This window comes from Mobula hypostoma, chromosome 9 (genome assembly GCF_963921235.1).
Source record: "Mobula hypostoma chromosome 9, sMobHyp1.1, whole genome shotgun sequence".
NCBI lineage: Eukaryota > Metazoa > Chordata > Chondrichthyes > Myliobatiformes > Myliobatidae > Mobula > Mobula hypostoma.
The window spans coordinates 57,794,584-57,814,729 of NC_086105.1; the positions used below are offsets into that span (position 1 = coordinate 57,794,584).

Sequence of the window (20,146 nt, forward strand, 5' to 3'; positions counted from 1 at the left end):
AGTTGATCTTTATATACCTTTTTATTATAGGTGGTGCTTAAAGAATCAAGGGATGGCACTGCATGCCACATCCCAGCAAAAGTTTTGCATGTGGCATCTTTCTTGGGCACACCACATATGTCATGGTTTTGCCACCTCTGAAACTGTGGACAATCCCACTGAATCAAACGGTGAAGTTACAAAGACGGAGGCCCTCAGACTGTAATCAGCTGGGAGCACAGAACTCAGCCAATGTCTCAGTCAGGAAGTGTTTAGAGTCTCCAAGGCAGACCCTTCTGCTTGCTCACAAGAGTGACTCCAAGGTGAAATGTGACTAAACATGCCCACATTCTTCCTTTCTCATAGGAGGTCTATTCAATGATTACAGTATCACAGGATTAGAATGGTACAGTGCTTCGTGACATGATCTATTTACAGTATCAAATTATAATCTGAAAGTCTCTAACCAGAATGCACCCAAGGCCCTGTTTCACCCACCAGTCCTGGAAATCCCTCGTTGTACCCGTGGACACTTAATGCTTCTTCTCCAGGAACATACCAGCATGGACGTTACCCCAGCCGGCTTGGACAGAGCCCTCAACTTCCCTCCTGTCAGAGCCATGAATGACAACCTTGGCCAGGCCCAGGAGCAAACTGACCAGGAGAGTCACAATTTACAAGGATGTTGCCAGGAGTTGAACTGGAGTTAGAGGGAAGTATTGAATAGGTTTGGACTTTACTCCATGGCACATTGGAGAAAGAGAGGAGATTTGATAGAGGTATACAAAATCATGAGTGGTATAGATAGGGTAAATGCAAGCAGGCTTTTTCCACTGAGGTAGGGTGGGTCTAGAATGAGAGGTTATGAGAGGTAGAAGGTGAAATATTTCAGGGGAGTATGAAGGCGAACATCTTCAATCAGCGGGTTGTGCAAATGTGAAATGAGCTGCAGCAGAACTAATGGATGCAGGTTGGACTGGAACATTTCAGAGAAGTTTGGATAAGTACATGGGTAGAAGAGGTATGGAGGGCAATGGTCCAGGTGCAAGGCAATGGGACTAGGCAGAATAAGAGTATGGCACAGACTAGATGGGCCAAATGGCCTATTTTTATGATGCAGTGCTCCATGACTCATTGTTTATAGTTTTAAATTCTAACATGACCATCTCCATCCAGAATGTATTGCAGGTCCTGTGGTGTCCACCATTGCTGGAAATTCCCCTCTCTACCCATAGACACAGTGTGCTCCTCCTCCAAAGGTCACACGGGTGCATATGTAACCCGAGAAGAGGGGAAGGCAATCAGCTTTGGCAGAATCTTCAACTGCCCTCCTGCCTGGACATGTGAATGACCACTTTGGCCAGGCCCAACAGCAAACAAACTAGGGGATTTCCGCCCCCTCTCCCATCACCTTCCCAAAGGGTGACCAAAGATCAGGAGCTGGAGGCTGAGGTGCAGCCAGAACTTGAGGAACAGCCTCTTCAGATCTTCAGATAGAAGGCAACATGACCATATTAGCAAGGATACAGAGTGACCAGGCAACACCCAAATGTCCAAATACAGAAAAACTAGAGAAATAACATGAAACACATACATTTCTTCTTACATTAAAGTATATGAAATTATTCCTCACTTACCTAAAGATGCACAAGGATGAGAAGATTTCCTCAGGGGGTTATTATCCAGTGGTTCATGCTGGTAAATGAGATGGGGTTTATTGTGCTCGTCTTCATACTGGTCTCCATCTGGCTTCAGGAGAGGTTCCAAAAAATATTGTCCATTGGCAGTTTGAAAAGTGCCCATCTGTCACAGACAGCAATAAGAATTAACATTTAAAACCAATCATGGATCATTAAAATTGCTGAGTATATATTAGATTATGAAGACACACAGTCCTCTTCTATTGTCATTTAGTAATGCATGCATTAAGAAGTGATACAATATTTCCTCCGGTGTGATATTACAAAACACAGGACAGACCAAGACTGAAAAAAAACTAACAAAACCACATAATTATAACATACAGTTACAACAGTGCAACAATACCATAACTTGATGAAGAAGTCCATGAGCACAGTAAAGCTCAAAGTCACTCAAATGTCCCACATCTCACGCAGACGGAGAGAAGGAAGAAAAACTCTCCCTGCCATACCCGACCATGGTCCGACTCTGAGTCATCCGAAAACTTCGACCTCTGATCAGCTCTCCGACACCGAGTACTGAGCGCCACCTCCATCTGAACGATTCGACCTCCTTCTCGGTCGTCAACAGCAGGCAAAGCCAGGGATTTTGAGGCCTACCCTCCGAAAGATTCCCGACCGTGCAGTAATGATAGCAGCGAAGGAGCGTTTCAGAAATTTTTCCAGATGTGGTTTCACGTCTATCTTCATCAAATCAGAATTGTCCACGGACCCTATTTAACAGTTTATGATATCATTTTTCATCGGAGGGCTGCGCACGCGCAATGCGCTGCTTCTCTTCTCCTCCCGCCTTATCTGAGGAAGTCAACAAGTTAGTGTTATCTGGTGCAGCTCACACTGGGAAACAACAGCGAATGACCGAGAAACAGTCACTGCAATGGAATGATGATGGGGCTAAGATCGATTCACTGCACTTTAAACTGGGGAAGGAGAGAAGAAATGCATCTGGGAGGCAGAGCCAGATCTGATTACAGATACCAGTCAAGATCAGAGCACCCAGATCATGCTGAGCAGTCAGCCATCACATACTGATGTTCTTCCTGTCCCCAATATCGCCAAGGAAGGGCCTGTCCAAGTTTGTACATTCTCCCCATGAACATGTGGGTTTCCTCCAGGTGCTCCAGTTTCTTTCGACAGTCTGAAGATACACTGGTTGGTAGGTTAATTGGTCATTGTAAATTGTCTTGTGATTAGGCTAGGATTAAATCAGAACATTGCTGGGCGGCATGGCTCGAAGGGCCGGAAAGGGCTTATTCTGCATTGTAGTACAATAAATAAAACAATAAAACAAAATCATTCAGGCAATCTCTGCACGTAAAGTCACAAGGACCTCTGGGAACATGTCACAGTAGATTATGTTCATTGCCTGTGCAAGTCACTTAGCAGAAATCCTCATCACAAAATCAGTGCCGCCTGTAAGGAGTTTGTACGTTCTCCCCGTGACCACACAGATTTCCTCTGGGTGCTCCAGCTTGCTCCCACAGACCAAAGATGTACCGGTTGATCGGTTAGTTGGCCATTGTAAATTGTCCCGTGATTAGGCTTAGATTAAATCGAGGGATTGCTGGGCAGCGTGTCTTGAAGGGCCGGGAGAACCTATTCCGCGCTATATCTCTATAAATAAAAAAATAAAAAAAACTATTCAAACAAGGACCAAGACCTTGCTAGGCTGGTGCTGAGGACTCTCACTGAACTAACGATATTCCCACTACAAACTCCAGTCAGTAGGATCTCTCAGTAAATTGGTTCCATTCCCACTTTCACCCAGATGATCACTATCTCACTATCCCATTTTTGTGCTGTTTATTTATCCATCTATTCATCGAGTCTTATTTATTTACTTACTTACATATGTTCTTACTTATGTAGTTTATAGTCATTTTTACCTCTTGCAGTGTACTGCTGGCACAAAACAATAAATTTCACAACCTATGTGAGTGATGATATACCAGACTCTGATCCATTCTGTATGTAGGACATCAAATTCATTCCTGTACTTCCACTTAGAAAACAAAGGCAGTGACAGTTACTTGATTAACACTGCAAGTTTTTAAACAACCCACGACAAAGCATTCATTCCTTTAAGTTCAATACTTCAATGTGCTTTGTGTGGTTTTCTCCTAATTGCTTCTGGAAAACTGGTAACAAACAATTTAAAGGTTAAATCATTTAATCATACAGTGTTTTTGTCTAAGAAAGCCAGCCAAAACTAATAAAGTTCATTTCTAAGCTGCAGGAAAATGCAACATATCATCTCTAAACAGATTGAAGTATTTCTGGGTTTCAGAAATATTTTTATACAGGACTGGCTGAAATACTTCAAGTGATTACACCAGGGAAGGTGCAGAGGATGTTGCCTAGGAAGGAACAATTCAGTTATGAGGAGAGACTGAGTTTGTTTTCCTTGGAACCTTAATTAGATCTATAATATCATGAGGGGCCCAGACAGGAAAGTGCAAGGAACACTCACCTTTTCCTTCAGACATGGTATCTCTAATGAGAGGTTTAATGTAAGAGGAGGAGATTTGTAATTAATTACTGAAGTTCTGAGATCCACAACATACCGCTTGAGGAAGAGATTATCTCACAATTATCGACATGGACACATTAAAATCCCTAGAGGCAGAGTATAAAGTGAGGTTAGTGTAGATAGTTACAGTGGCCAGGATGGACACAATGGATTGGAGAGCTTGTTCCCTTGCTGTGTGACTCTGTAGTCCACAACCTCAGAAGCGTGAAGAATGCGCCACAAACTTCAGGGTCAGTAATTACGTCAACTTCTATAGAGGTGCAATATGTTATTTTTCAGGTTGCGAAATTACTTGACAAGTAGCATTTTCGAACTCCAGCAGACATTCAACACTTCTTTAAGTTCTAGAAATGGAAATCACACGGTCTCTTCCTCCCTGTTCTCTACTCTATATGTTACCAAATTATAACTGCACACAGATAACTTCAAGCAGCTTCAAGTTCCTAGGTGTCAACATCTCAGAGAGTCTATTCTGGGCCTTACATCCCAATGATGTCATCTTGAAGAAGGAACACAGTGGCTATACCTCATTAGGAGTTTGAGGATTTTTGGAATGTCACCAAAGACTCTTGCAGGTGTCTGCAGATTTATGGTGACTGATTGAATCATCACCTGGTATTGAGTCTTTTTTGTGTGGGATGACAAGAGGCGGCAGAGGGCTATGGACTCAGCCAGCTCCATCAGAGTGTCAATTTCCCATGCCTTTGAGGCAGTGCATCAGGAAGGCAGCATCCAGTATTAAGGACCCTCACCATCCGTCTTCTCAAGGAAGAGGTACAGGAACATCAAGATATACACAGTGTGTTAGGAATAACTTCTACCTTCTGCCATCAGATTTCTGAAAGGTCCGTGAACCCATGATCATGACCACTTTTGCACTATTAATTTTATTTATTTCTTGTAACATGTAGTAAATTTCATACCTTGCACAGTAGCCTTACTGCAAAACAACACATTTCACAACACGTATCAGTGATAATAAGCCTGGTACTGATCAGCTGAAAAAGATGCTGCTTTGTTTTAAACCCTTATGTGGCTGGTACATTTAAAGCCACAAGAGAAAGGAGCAGAATGAGGTCGATCAGCCCATTGAGTCTACTCTACCATTCCATTATGGCTGATTTATTATCCCTCTCAAGCCCCTTCTCCTGCCTTCTCCCCGTAACTTTGACATCCTTACTAATCAAGAAACGATCAAGCTCCACTTTAAATATACCCAATGACTTTGCCTCCACGGATCATAGAAGCATAGAAAACCTACAGCACAATGCAGGCCTTTTGGGCCACAATGCTGTGCCAAAGATGTACTTACTTCAGAAATTACCTAGGGTTGCCCATAGCCCTCTATTTTTCTAAGCTCTGTGTACCTATCCAAGAGTCTCTTAAAAGACACTAGTGTGTCCACCTCCACCATGGTCGCTGGCAGCCCATTCCACGCACCCACCACTCTCTGTGTAAAAAAACTTACCCCAACATCTCCTCTGTACCTACTTCCAAACACCTTAAAACTGTGCTCTCCCGTGATAGCCATTTCAGCCCTGGGAAAAAGCCTCTGACTATCCCCATGATCAAGGCCTCTCATAATCTAATACATCTCTATCAGGCCACCTCTCATCTGTCACTGCTCCAAGGAGAAAAGGCCAAGTTCACTCAATCTATTCTCATAAGGCATGCTCCTCAATCCAGGCAACATCCTGGTAAATCTCCTCTGCATCCTTTCTATAGTTTCAATATTCTCCCTGTAGTGAAGTGACCAAAAATGAGCACAATACTCCAAGTGGGGTCTGACCAGGGTTCTAAATAGCTGTAACATTACCTCTCGGCTCTTGAACTCAATCCCACAGTTGATGAAAGCCAACACATCATATGCCTTCTTAACCACAGAGTCAACCTGCACAGCAGCTTTGGGTGTTCTGTGGACTCGGACCCCAAGATCCCTCTGATCCTCACTGCCAAGAGTCTTAGCATTAATATTGCATTCTGCCATCATATTTGACCTATCAAGATGAAACACCTCACACTTATCTGGGTTAAGCGCCATCAGCCACTTCTCAGCCCAGTTTTGCATCCTATCGATGTCCTGGTGTAACCTTCGACAGTCCTCCACAACACCCCCAACCTTTGTGTCATCAGCAAATTTACTAACCCATCTCTCCACCTTCCCATCCAGGTCATTTATTAGAATCACGAAGAGTAGGGTTCCCAGAACAGATTCCTGAGGCACACCACTGGTCACCGACCTCCATGCAGAATATGACCTGTCTACTCACACAAAACACAAAACACAACCCATCTACTACTGCTCTTTGCTTTCTGTGGGCAAGCTAATTCTGGTAGCACAAAGCAAGGTCACCTTGGATCCCATTCCTCCTTACTTTCTCAATAAGCCTCGCATGGGGTACTTTATCAAATGCCTTGCTGAAATCCATATACACTACATCTACTACTCTACCTTCATCAATGTGTTTAGTCACATCCTCAAATAATTCAGTCAGGCTCGTATGGCACGACCTGCCTTTGACAAGGCCATGCTGACTATTCCTAATCATATTATGCCTCTCCAAATGTTCATAAATCCTGCCTCTCAGGATCTTCTCCATCAACTTATCAACCATTGAAGTAAGACTCACTGTCTATAATTTCCTGGGCTATCTCTACTTTCTTTCTTGAATAAGGGAACAACATCTCCAACCCTCCAATCCTCCGGAACCTCTTGTCCCCATTGATGATGCAAAGATCATTGCCAGAGGCTCAGTAATCTCCTCCCTCGCCTCCCACAGTAGCCTGGGGTATATCTCGTCCGGTCCCGGTGACTTATCAAACTTGATGTTTTCCAAAAGTTCCAGCACATCTTCTTTCTTAATGTCTATATGCTCAAGTTTTTCAGTCCACTGCTGCGGCAATGAACTCCACAGATTCACCACCCTCTGGCTAAAGAAATTCCTTCTCATCTCCATTTTAAAGAGACAAACTTCTATTCTGAGGCTGTGCCCTCAGGCCCTAGACTCCCCCACTATAGGAAACATCCTTTCCACCTCCACTCCTTCTTCGGCCTTCCTCCCCCCCATCCCCCATTCTTCTAATCTCCAGCAAATACATGCCTAGAGCTATCAAATGCTCCTCTGCATACGCCCTGCTTCCTCAGCACAACCTGCTCCTCCAGCTATCTTGATCAACACCCAGGCAATACGACACACACCAGGAGATTCAGACTGCTGTTTCTGCTTTCTTTGTGAAAGGGATAGATCCACGTTGTCAGGAAGAAGTAATTAGCAACACAAAAGAGCTCTGCCTGGCATCACAAAGACAGAGAGGAAACATTTCAAGAGAATAATAAGCAAGAATTAATCAGTGGTCTGCAATGCAGAAGTAAAAGGGCAGATAAGCTTACATTATTCATGACTGCATTTTGCATTTGCCTTCTTGGACAACAATAGTACAAGACATTGGTGAGACCACACTTGCAGTGGTGTGTTCTATTTGGTCATCCCATTAAAAGAAAGATGTGATTAAACTGGAAAGAGCACACAAAAGATTCACAAGTACATTACCCTGGCCTGCCTCTCCTCCATTTCACGCATGCCTGTCCTTATCCTCCCGCCACCCCAGCAGGGTTCCTCTTGCCCTCACCTATAACCTCACCAGACACAACATCCAGTGCATAATTCTCCATAACTTCCGCCATCTCCAACGGGATCCCACCACCAAGCACATCTTTCTCTAAACGCCCCCCCCCCGTTTCTGCTTTCCACAGGGATCGCTCCTTACACAACTCCCTTGTCCATTCATCCCTCCCCACTGATCTTTCTCCAGCCACTTATGCTTACAAGCAGAACATGTGCTACGCCTGCCCCTACACCTCCTCCCTCACTACCTTTCAGGGCCCCAAACAGTCCTTCCAGTTTAGGTGACACTTCATCTGTGAGTCTGTTGGCGTCATCTGGTTCTTCCGGTGCGGCCTTCTTTGTATCGGTGAGACCTGGCATAGATAGGAAAACCACTTCACTGAGCACTTATACTCCATCTGCCAGAAAAAGTGGGATCTCCTAGAGGCCACCCATCTTTACTCTACTTCCCACTCCCAATCCCATTCCAACATGTCAGAGACCCATGGCCTTCTCTACTGCCGTGGAGCTGACACTCAGGTTGGAGGAGCAACACCTTATACTCTGTCTGGGTAGCCTCCAACCTGATGGCATGAGCATCAATTTCTCGAACTTCCAGTAATGACCCCCCCCCCAACTGCACTATTTTCCATTCCCATTTCCCTATCTCACCTTATCTCCTTACCTGCCCGTAATCTCCCTCTGTGTTGCTCCTCCCCCTTCCCTTTTTTCCATGGCCTTCTGTCCTCTCCTATCGGATTCCTCTTCTCCAGCCTTGATGTCTTTCACCAATTTACTTCCCAGCTCTCTACTTCATCCCTCCTCCTCTCCCGATTTCACCTATCACCCATACCTTGTAATTCTTCCTCCCCTCCCCCCACCTTCTTACTCTAACTTCTCATTTTTTTTTCTCCAGTCCTGATGAAGGATCTTGGCCCAAAATGTCGATGGTTAACTCTTTTCCATAGATGCAACCTGGCTTGCTGAGCTCCTCCAGCATTTTGTGTGTGTTACAATGATGTTGCCAGAATTCGAGGGACTGAGTTATGGGGAGAGGTCAGACAGTGTGAGCCTTTGTTACCTGGAGAGCAGGAGACTGAGCATGATCTCAAAAAGGCATATAATACCATGAGGGCATAGACAAGGCAAATACATGATTGTGGAATCAAAGATTAGAGAGCATAATTTTAAGACACAAAACTCTCTCTACACTCATGTATGGCTAGGTACAACTCAAAAGCCATTTATAAATTTGCTGATGACACAACAATGGTTGGCAGAATTTTAGATGGTGACAAGGAGGCATACAGGAGTAAGATAGATCAGCTGGTTGAGTGGAATCGTATATATATCGTATAATTTACAGTTTTTTTATTATAAGACCATATGATAAAGGAGCAGTATTAGGCCATTTGGGCCATTGTGTCTGCTCTGCCATTTCATCATGGCTGATCCAATTATCCAATTTTCCCCTCATTATTATGTACTGGAATGTACTGTTGCCACATTACAACAATTCAATGACATACGCCAGTGCTTTTAAACCTGATTCTGATTCTGATTCCTTGTCGAGAGATCAGCAGTGCAAAGAGTGAACAGTTTCAAGTTCCTGGACATCAACATATCTAAAGATCCGTTCTGGGCCCAACATATTGAGGCAATTACAAAGAAGGCACAACAGCAGGTATATTTCATTAGGAGTTTGAAGAGATTTGTTATGTCACCAAAGACTCTAATAAATTTCTAAAGATGTACCATGGAGAGCCTTCTAACTTGTTACAGCGCTGTCCGGTATGGAGGGGCTTCTGCACAGGATCAGAAAAAACAGCAGAAAGTTATCAATTCACCCAGCTCCATCATGGGCACGAGTCTCCCCAGAATTGAGGACAACTTCAAAAGATGGTGCCTAGAGAATTTTGTGTCTGTTGACATAATTTTAGGTTTTGTAGTGAAAAGCTTAATAGGAAACAGGTGGCAGCTATATGGAAACAGCAGTGGCCAGAGGGAGTGTTGATATGGGTACCTTAGATACGTTTCATTACCATGTGGTCAGGTCTGTGAATGACAACAGTACATCTTGGTCAATATAGAAGACATATGAACTCTAGGGCCTTTTCCATTTTGTACAATTCTGACTCTGTGACTTCCATGGCCTATTCATTCCTATAATCTCAGTTTATGACAAGTCATCTCTATCTCTCATATTCATACTCTCCTTTCTAATTTGATTTGTGTCCTTCGCCGATTAAAATACTCTTCCACAAGTCAAGTGTACTTTTGTACTCCTAGGCTTCGGTTACTCTGCAAAACAGTTCTTTGTGTATTACTTTTCTCACCTATTTTTTTTTACCTCAAGTTCATTCCACAGCACAATCCCATCTTTCTCACCAATCTTGGCTCATCTCAAAGTACAGATCCCGTCTTTGTTCCCCAGATCTTTTCTGTCCAAACAGACAGGCACTCGGATCAACCTAATGAGTAAGGATTACCTTTTGCATATGTCCACACTTGCAGCATCTCAATCCTTACTCTCCTGCCTTTCCACCTTGGTACTCGGATTAGAATTAGAATTGGTTTATTATTGTCACATGTACCAAGATACAGTGAAAAGCTTGTCTTGCAATTGTTCATACAGATCGAATCGCGACTCAGGGCATTGAGGTAGAACAAGGTGAAACAATAACAATGCAGAATTAAGTGTAAAAGCTACTGAAAAAGAGCAGTGCAGGTAAATAATAAAGTGCATGACCATGACGAGGTAGATCATATAGTGAAGAATCAATCTTATTTTACTTTGGAATGCGTTAACATTCTTATTATAGTGGGGCAGAGGTTGTCCTTGAACCTGGTGGTACATGCCTTCAGGCTTATGTTTCTTCTGCCCATTGGGGGAGGGGAGAAGCAAGAATGTCTGAGTGAGTGGGGTCTTGGATAATGCTAGCTGACATTGAGAAGTGTGGACAGAGTCTGCAGAGGGGAGGATGGCTTCTGTAATGTACTGAGTTGTGTCCACAACTCTCTGCAGTTTCTTATGATCACGTGGATAGCGGTTGCCATATCAAGCCATTAGAGGCATCCAGTTCGGATGCTTCCAACAGTGCATCAATAAAAATTGGTAAGGGTCAACAGACACCTCCCCCTCCAATAAACTTGATCCCATAAATTCTTTAGTAATTAAAGGAGATAATCCTTTCATTTGCATTTCCCCCTTTCCCTCCCTTATATTCTTCACCTTCCTGCTCTGGGACCATGTCTATCAGAAGCAGAAAAGACACATATCCACCCTCCAACTGGAGACTCATTAGATTAGAACAAAATTGATTGAACTGACTGTGTATTTTGCAAAGTCAGCACCATCAAAGGGACTAGTAGTCCACTGTTAACTGCCTTTGAAAGGAATTTCTCAATGTTATCAATTAATCAGGAAAGTGACTGATAAGTGAGGTTTAATTTTAGATAAAACAGTAAGTGAGATATCTCCCTTCATCCGCTTTGATGCAGATTGCAAGAGCAAGTTGCATATGATGGAATAAGGCCTATTAGGTGCTTGTTAGTTCACAGTGAGAAAACTTAGTACACAGCACTGTAAAACTTTACCACAATGCTAGATGGGTGTAGAGGAAAGTTACAAACATCCTGAAAGGAACGATAAATTTATAAGGTACAAACAGATGAAGCAGAGTGATGATTTAGTCAAGGTGTCAAGGGAGGAGCCAGCAGCGTTTAAAATCTTGTTTTCGGGTACAAAAGGGAGGCTGGCTCTAGCAGGGAGGCCATCCTAGAGTGGCTGAAGTCTGAGATGAAATCACTGAAAGATCGTCCAGTGTGGTTTTATTGGTTGAGAGGAGAAATCAGAAGGGGATGCTCACCATGTTGGTTTTGTACTATAGTCCCCCGGACAGTCAACTGGAATTAGAAGAACACATGGCAGGGAGATTGCAGGAATAATAGGATCATCACAGAAAAGGGCGTTAACTTTCCTAATATAAACTGTGGCCTAGGTTTAAATGGGATGGAACTTGTTGAGTGTGTTCGGGAAGGTTTCTTCAGGCACTATAAAGGAGGCTTTCTAGGGAGAGGGCATGGTTTGACCTACCCTTAGGAAATGAGGCAGGATAAGTGATTAAGGTCTCAGTGGGGGAGCACTTTGGTACCAGTGAACATAGACCTACTAGTTTTTAATGAGTATTAGAATGTGGCAGACCTGGTCCACAAATTCAAGTTCTAAATTGTGCCAAGGCAAATTTTGACGGTATGAGACAGGAATTTACCAAGGTTGATTGGTGTATGTTGTCTAGTAAGTGAGAGCTTTTTAAAAGTAAGATACTAACAGAACATGATCCGGATGTTCCTCTTAAAGTGAAGGACAAGGCTGGAACACAGGATGATAAGAAATGTTGAGGCACTGGTCAGGATGAATGAGGTGGTATAGGTCCAGGCAGCTGGGATCAAGTGAATCCCTGCAGGAGTAAAGGGGATGCAGGAGTGTACTCAAGAAGGAAATCAGAAGGCTGAAAAGGGACATGAGATATATTTGGCAAAGAGGATTGAGGAGAATCCAACAAGGTTATATAAGTATTGTAGTCACGCTGATACGCAACGAGTGAAAGCAACACACTGAGTTGAGCAGGGTCTGGTTGAACTGTTTACCGTTTCAATCCGCATACATTTAAGTGCCCGCTCCCAGCATCCCCCTCTCTTTGCGGGGCGGAAGTGACGTCGGCTTCCGGGCCGAGGTCTGCCCCGCACTCAGAGCCCTCTCTGTTGCCGCTGGCTGCGGACTCGCCCGCGACTGTTGGAGCTGGTTCGCTTGCTGCGTGGGCCACGGTATATTAAAGAAAAAGGAGTATCTGGAAGGAGAATAGGGCCCTGCAAGGACCAAAGTGGACATCCTTCTGTGGAGTCTCAGTGTTGGGTGGAGTCTTCAATTAATATTTCTCCTTTGTTTTGATCATTGAGAATGACATGAAGATTTCAGAACTCAAGATTGTTAATGGGGATATTATGTGGCTAGTCCACATTACAGCAGAGGGTATGCCAGATGTGTTAAAATGTATGAAGGTAGCTGCATCTCCAAGGCCAATTCAGGTATTTTCACTAACACTGTGGGAAGGTTGAGAAGAAATTGTGGGATTCCTGAACTCATCCTTAGCAAAGCGGAAGTGCCAGATGTTTGGAGGGTGGTGAACGTTATGCCTTTATTTGAAAATAGGTTGCAAAGATTAAAAAAACTGGATACTATGGACAATTAAACTTAAAATCTGTACTAGGTAAATTACTGAAGAGGATTTGGTGGAAAAAATATATGTGCATATGGAAAGATGGGTTGATTAGGAACAGTCAGCATGGTTTTATGTGTGGGAGATCATGTCTCACAAACTTGACTGAGAAATTTTGATCAGGTCACTAGGTTTCAATGAAGTTAGGAAGGTTGACGTGTCCATATGGACCTTAGTAAGCCTTTGCATGGTAGGTTGCTATGGAGAGTTGGATTGCATGGGTTCTGGGGAGAGCTAGTTAAACTCATTAGAAGGCCTGGATCCGTCCTTGGCTACAATCTGGACTCTTTTGAGTTTGTGGTGGAGAGGAGGTCACTAAACAAACTGTTATTCATTATGGACAATCAGGCATATCCTCTCCATGACCTACTGAATAAGTAGAGGAGCACCTTTTCAAACAGACTCATTCAGCTCTGCTGTCACAAGGATCGTTACAGAAAATCTTTCCTACCAAATGCAATAAACATTTACAACAGTTCATCTCTGTACGACAGGAGAAAACACATCATAGTACAATAGTCTCTGTTTTATGATTTCAAACATTATTATTGCACATTGAAAAGTTATTATTGTGTGTATTATTATTCTGTACTTTATTGTTCATTAATGTTATTATTATATTTATTATTATTGTTAAGTGTGTTTTTAAACATTGATGCTGTAACAAAATAGTTTCCCACTCGGGATCAATAAGGTACTTATTATTATTATTAATTGGTTTCACAATTAGCTTGATGGAAGAAAGCAGAAGGTGAGAGTGGAACGTTGTTTTACAGACTGGAGGACAGTGACTAGTGATGTTCCCAGTGCTCAGTGCTGGGACCATAACGATTTATCAGCTATATCAACGATTTAGATGAGGTTATTCAAGCCATGGTTAATAAGTCTGCGGATGACACTAATATAGGTGGTGCCATTGACAGTGAAGATGGTTACCAGGATTTAAAAAAAGAATCTTGATCAGCTGGATAAGTGGATGGAGGAATAGCAAATGAGGAAAGACAAATCAGAGTAATACTTTCACAGTGAATAATAGGGTCTTGGGAAGTGTTGTAGAATGGAAGTACCTAGAAGTACACATCTTCATCAGTTGGGGCACTGAATATAGAAGTTGGAATGTTATATTGCAGTTGCACAAGACCCTGGTGAGCCTGAATTTTGAATATTACTGCATGTTCAGCTTTTGTCATCTGATTTAGGAAGATGCCATTAAACTGGAAAGAGCGCGAAGGAGATTTACGTGACATTGCTGGAACATCAGAGACTGAATTATGGAGAAATGATAGGCAGATTGAAAATCTTTTCATTGGATTATAGGAGAATGAGAGGTGATCTTACTGAGGTTTTTAAAAACATTATTGGCATAACTAGAGTCAAAACATACAATCTTTTTCCCAGTGTTGGGTAATCAAGAACTAAACTACATGGGATTAAGGTGAGAGGAGAGAGTTTTAATAAGAACTGGAGGGCAACTTTTTTCACTGAGAGGGTAGGCAGATTTGAAATGAGCTGCCAGAGGGCATGGTTGAGGCAGGTGCTTTAACGGTATTTAAAGTATCTGGACAGGTACACAGATAGGAAAGGTTGGGCTAAATGCAGGCAAATGGCGCTAGATTAGTTGGCAATCTTGTTTGTCAAGGGATCATTTGGGTTGAAGGGCCCAACTCTGTAGTGTGTGACTCTATGTTCCTTTGTATAAAATTATAAGAGGACTCAAAAAGTTAATGTTGCATAATGCTGGACCATTGTGTCTATCATTATGACTATCTATACTAAAATCACTTGCCTGCATTGATTCCATATCTCTCTATCCCTTGCACACCTGTCTGGGTGTCTGTGTTAAAACATTATGCCGCAGATTTCATTTAAGTAAGAAGTGGTAGGTCAAATGTGATGGCAGAATACAGTATTCATGGTAAGACTCTTGGCAGTGTGGAGGATCAGAGGTATCTTGGGGTCCGAGTCCATAGGACGCTTAAAGCAACTGCGCAGGTCGACTCTGTGGTTAAGAAGTCGTACAATGTATTGGCCTTCATCAATCGTGGAACTGAATTTAGGAGCCGAGAGATAATGTTGCAGCTATATAGGATCCTGGTCAGACCCCACTTGGAGTACTGTGCTCAGTTCTGGTTGCCTCACTACAGGAAGGATGTGGAAACCATAGAAGGGGTGCAGAGGAGATTTACAAGGATGTTGCCTGGAGTGGGGAGTATGCCTTATGAGAATAGGTTGAATGAACTCGGCCATTTCTCCTTGGAGCGACGGAGGATGAGTGGTGACCTGATAGAAGTGTATAAAATGATGAGAGGCATTGATCGTGTGGACAGTCAGAGGCTTTATCCCAGGGCTGGAATGGCTGCCACAAGAGGGCACAGGTATAAGGTGCTGGGGAGCAGGTACAGAGGAGTCGTCAAGGGTAAGTTTTTTACGCAGAGAGTGGTGAGTGCGTGGGATGGGCTGCCAGCGACGTTGGTGGAGGCGGATACGATAGGGTCTTTTAAGAGACTTTTGGATAGGTACATGGAGCTTAGAAAAATAGAGGGCTATGGGTAATCCTAGTAATTTCTAAGGTAGGGACATGTTCGGCACAACTTTGTGGGCTGAAGGGCCTGTATTGTACTGTAGGTTTTCTGTGTTTCTATGTTTCTAAGTCTCCTCCCTCTCACCCTAAACCTATGCCTTCTAATTTTAGACATAATTACTATAGGAAAAAGACTCTGACTATCTACCTTATATATGGCCCTCATTGTTTGATAAACCTCTGTCACATCACCCTTTGGCCTCATTCAGACTAGAAGAAACAGAATGAGCCTACCCAATCTCTCCTGATAATTCAAGGCCTCTGATGCCGGTAACATTCTCTCTAACTTAACCATGCATTTCCTGTACTGTGTGACTAGAATTGCACACAATTCTCCAGCTGAAGCCCAACCAAAGTTTCATACATCTGTAATTGGGACATCCCAACGCTTATATTCAGTGCTGCAGGTGATGAAGGCAATGCACCATACCCTTTCCTCACCATCTGTCAACCTGTGTTCCAGTTTTCATGAAATAATCTACCTGTAACCCAAGTGTTCTCTATTCAACAGCACCCTTCAGAACCCTGACGTTCACTGTATAATTCCTGCCCTGGATTAACTTCCCAAAATGAATCACGCAGATAACTTCTTCACTGTCCACTGCAGAACCAATTTTAGTGTCATCATTTTGGACCCTCATCATCCAGGACATGCCCCTTCTCATTGTTACTGCCAGGAAGGAGGTACAGAAGCCTGAAGACTGCAGTGACTCAGGAACAACTTCTTCCCCTTGGCCATCCAGTTTCTAAATGGACATTGATCGCATGAACACTTCCTCATTTTTTGTTATTATTTATGTTTTGACAACTATTCTTAATTTAATATACATACATATACTTAGTGTAAATCTTTTTTTTCGATATTTATCATGTATTGCATGTAGTGCTGCCGCTAATTTAACTAATTTCATGACGTATGCCAGTGATACTAAACCAGATTCTGATCTGCAAATTGAAATAAAGTTAATTGGAAAGATTTTTCAGATGCAATGATAACATTTAGCAGATACAATTATGTTTAAAAAGGCATTTAGAAAGATCAGGAAAGGCATAAAGGGATCTGGGCTTAATGCAGCAAATGGAGTTAGTGTGGACAGGCATCAATGTTCAAAGTTCAAAGTAAATTTATTATTGGGATACATATATGTTGCCGTATACTGCCTTGAGGTCCATTTTCTTGCAAATATTTACAGGAAAAAAGAAACAAAATAGAATTTTACAAGAAAGTATACATAAACAGACAAAGACTGACAAACAACCAATAAGGAAAAGAAGACAAATAGTTCAAATAAATATAATACCGAGAATACGAATCGTAAAGAGTCATTGGAAGCGAGTCTGTAGATTCTAGGATCAATCCAGAGTAGTGGTGTATAAAGTTGCCAACCCCAGTACAGGAGCCTCATACACAAATTGCTGGAGGAACTCAACAGGTCGTGCAACATCTATGAAGGGAAATAAGCAGTTGATGTTTCAGGCCAACACCCTTCAGTAGGACGAGAAAGGAAAGGAACAGAAGCCAACATAAGAAGGTAGAGTGAGGAAAAAGATGACGAGCCGGTTGGTGACAGGTGAACCCAGGTGAGGGGGAAGGTGGGTGGGTGGGGGAGGGGGAATGAAGTAAGAAGATGGTAGGTGATAGGTGGAAGAGGTAAAGGGCAGAAGAAGAAGAAATCTGAGGAGAGGAGAATGGATCATTGAGGAAAGGGCAGGAGGAGGAGAACTAGAGGGAGATAATAGGCATGTGAGAAAAGAGGGATGAGAGGGTAACCAGAATGGGAAATAGAAAAATGATAAGAGGGAGTGGTAGAAATTTACTGTAAGATTGAGAAATCAATGTTCATGTCATCAGATTGCTCCTTCAACCTGTGTTTGGGTTTATCGTGACAGTAGATGAGGCCATGACGAATTCAGAAGCCTGATGGTTGTAGGGTGGTAACTGTTTCTGTACCAGGAGTTGTGGGACTTAAAGCCCCGCTATTTCCTGCTCGATGGTCGTAGCTAACTGTAATATGTTGATCACATTCAGCATGTTTGAGGTGTTCCATAACATCAAAGTTCTGTGCAGTATAATCCTATAATGTGAATACAGACCTATTTCTCTTAACAAAAAAGCGATTAATGAAGAGACATATTTTACATAATACCTCCAGCACCCAGGGCATGCACTTTTCTCACTGTTACCATCAGCTAGGAGGTACAGAAACCTGAAGGCACACACTCAGTGATTCAGAAACAGCTTCTTCCCCTCTGCCATCCGACTCCTAAATGGACATTGAAACCTTAGTCACTACCTCACTTTTTAAATATATATCATTTTTGTTTTTTGCACAATTTTTAATCCATTCAATATATGTGTACTGTATTAAGTATACGGAATAAGATTTACTTACTTATTTATTATTATTATTATTATTATTATTATATTTTTTTCCTTCTATATTATGTTCTGCATTGAACTGCTGCTACTAAGTAAACAAATTTCACATCACATGCTGGTGAAAATAAACCTGATTCTGATTCTGATTAGAACGGAATCGGGGAAAATTGTCTTTGCCTGAATAGTGGGTGAGATCTGGAACAGTGCATTATAGATTGGGAGAAACACCTCCCCTGCTTTAATGTCTATCTAGCTAAAAATGGATGTGTCAAAACCATCATGTATGTGGATTGAGAGTTGGGTAGCGGGAGCTTCGGATATTCCTTGTATTGCTGGATGGACACATTGAGCTAAGTAGATTATAGAACTTTAATCTTCCTTTTTGCCATAATTTTCTATGTCTAAGACACAAGAAATTTTGTGGATACTGGAAATCTCGAGCAACACGCACAAAATCCTGGAGGAACTCAGTAGGTTAGGTGGCGTCAATGGATGGGAATAAACAGTCGACATTCCAGGCTGAGGCCATTCATCCAGAGTGGAAAGGAAGGGGAATAACTAGAAGAAATGTCAGGAGGAGTACAAGCTGGCAGGTGATAGATATGTCTAAGTGTGGGAAGGTGGGTGAGTGGGGAAGGGGGGAATGAGGGGGAGTGATGTAAGAAGCTTGGAGGTGATAGGTGGAAGAGAAGGAATCTGTTTGGACTAACCTATCACTGCCAGCTTGAACTTCTCCCACTCCCTCAGCTTGTTATTCTAGCTTCTGCCCCTTCCTTTTCTGTCCAAAACATCGAGCATGTATTTCCCTCCATAGATGCTGCTGACCAGCTCGTTGTGAATGTCTTTCTATCTGTGATAGCTCTTAATGCAGAGCTGGAATATTTAATGTGCCCCATGGTACTGGCCTATCATAGACAATCCTTAACAACATATGAGAGGATGTAGAACTACCATGTGTGAAGGATTGCCCACGTGGCATGGGACAGTGGTGTGGTCACTTTTTCCATATGTAGCATCATCATTTATTTGACTAAAAGACAGAGTATGCTTCCTTGCATTAGGTCCATCACTTGACAATTCAATGAAGTTGCAAGACTGTGTCAGAAATACTAGAACCTCCAGATGCAACCCGACTTGGTGCTCATTTAAGTTGGCACCCAATAAATCATTTAACAGAGTGCCATATCCTTATCATTTCTATATTTATTCCTGTCAGCATCTACAAAACAATTTTAGAGGTGCTTTCCATAAAGACCATAAGACCATAAGTCAAAGGAACATAAGTCGGCCATTCAGCCCATCAAGTCTGCACCGCCATTTTATCATGAGCTGATCCATTCTCCCATTTAGTCCCACTCCCCCCCCCACCTTCTCACCATAACCTTTGATGCCCTGGCTACACAGATACCTATCAATCTCTGCCTTAAATACACTCAATGACCTGGCATCCGCTGCCGCCCGCGGCAACAAATTCCATAGATTCATCACCCTCTGACTAAAAAAATTTCTTCGCATTTCTGTTCTGAATGTGCGCCCTTCAATCCTTAAGTCATGCCCTCTCATACTAGACTGCACCATCATGGGAAACAACTTTGCCACATCTACTCTGTCCATGCCTTTCAACATTCGAAATGTTTCTATGAGGTCCCCCTTCATTCTTCTGAACTCCAAGGAATCCTCGGCTTTGCCTACTGCCTGTTGCCGGGGCCAGGGTCGAAGCGCTCGGCAGAGATGATGCTCGATGCTTGGTGTCGGAGTGCTGGTCGGAGGCTTGAAGTTTTCGGATGGACTCAAGAGTCGGCTGTGGTCAGGTGCTTCCAGGGTGCTGCATCAGCAAGTTTGCGGTGCTGGAAGCTCATGGCAGGGAGAGTTTTTCTTCCTTCTACCATCTGCGTGAGATGATGGGACTTTCAAGAGACTTTGAGACTTTTTTTACCATGCCCATGGTCTGTTCTTTATCAAATTACAGTACTGCTTTGCATTGTTGTAACTATATGTTATAATTATGTGGTTTTTATCAGATTTTCAGGTCTTGGTTTGTCTTGTGTTTCTGTGATATCGTTCTGGAGGAACATTGTATCATTTCTTAATG

General features: G+C 42.8%; 1 protein-coding gene across 2 annotated transcripts in view; it reads right to left on the reverse strand.

Moving 5' to 3' along the window:
- The window catches only part of LOC134351744 (A disintegrin and metalloproteinase with thrombospondin motifs 20-like), a 697,549-nt gene that overhangs the window by 639,176 nt on the left and 38,227 nt on the right, over window positions 1-20,146 (reverse strand). For both annotated transcript variants that reach the window (XM_063058346.1, XM_063058347.1), the window contains exon 3: window positions 1,617-1,782. In XM_063058346.1, coding sequence (XP_062914416.1) covers window positions 1,617-1,782 — 166 coding nt within the window. The remainder of the gene's footprint in view (window positions 1-1,616; window positions 1,783-20,146) is intronic.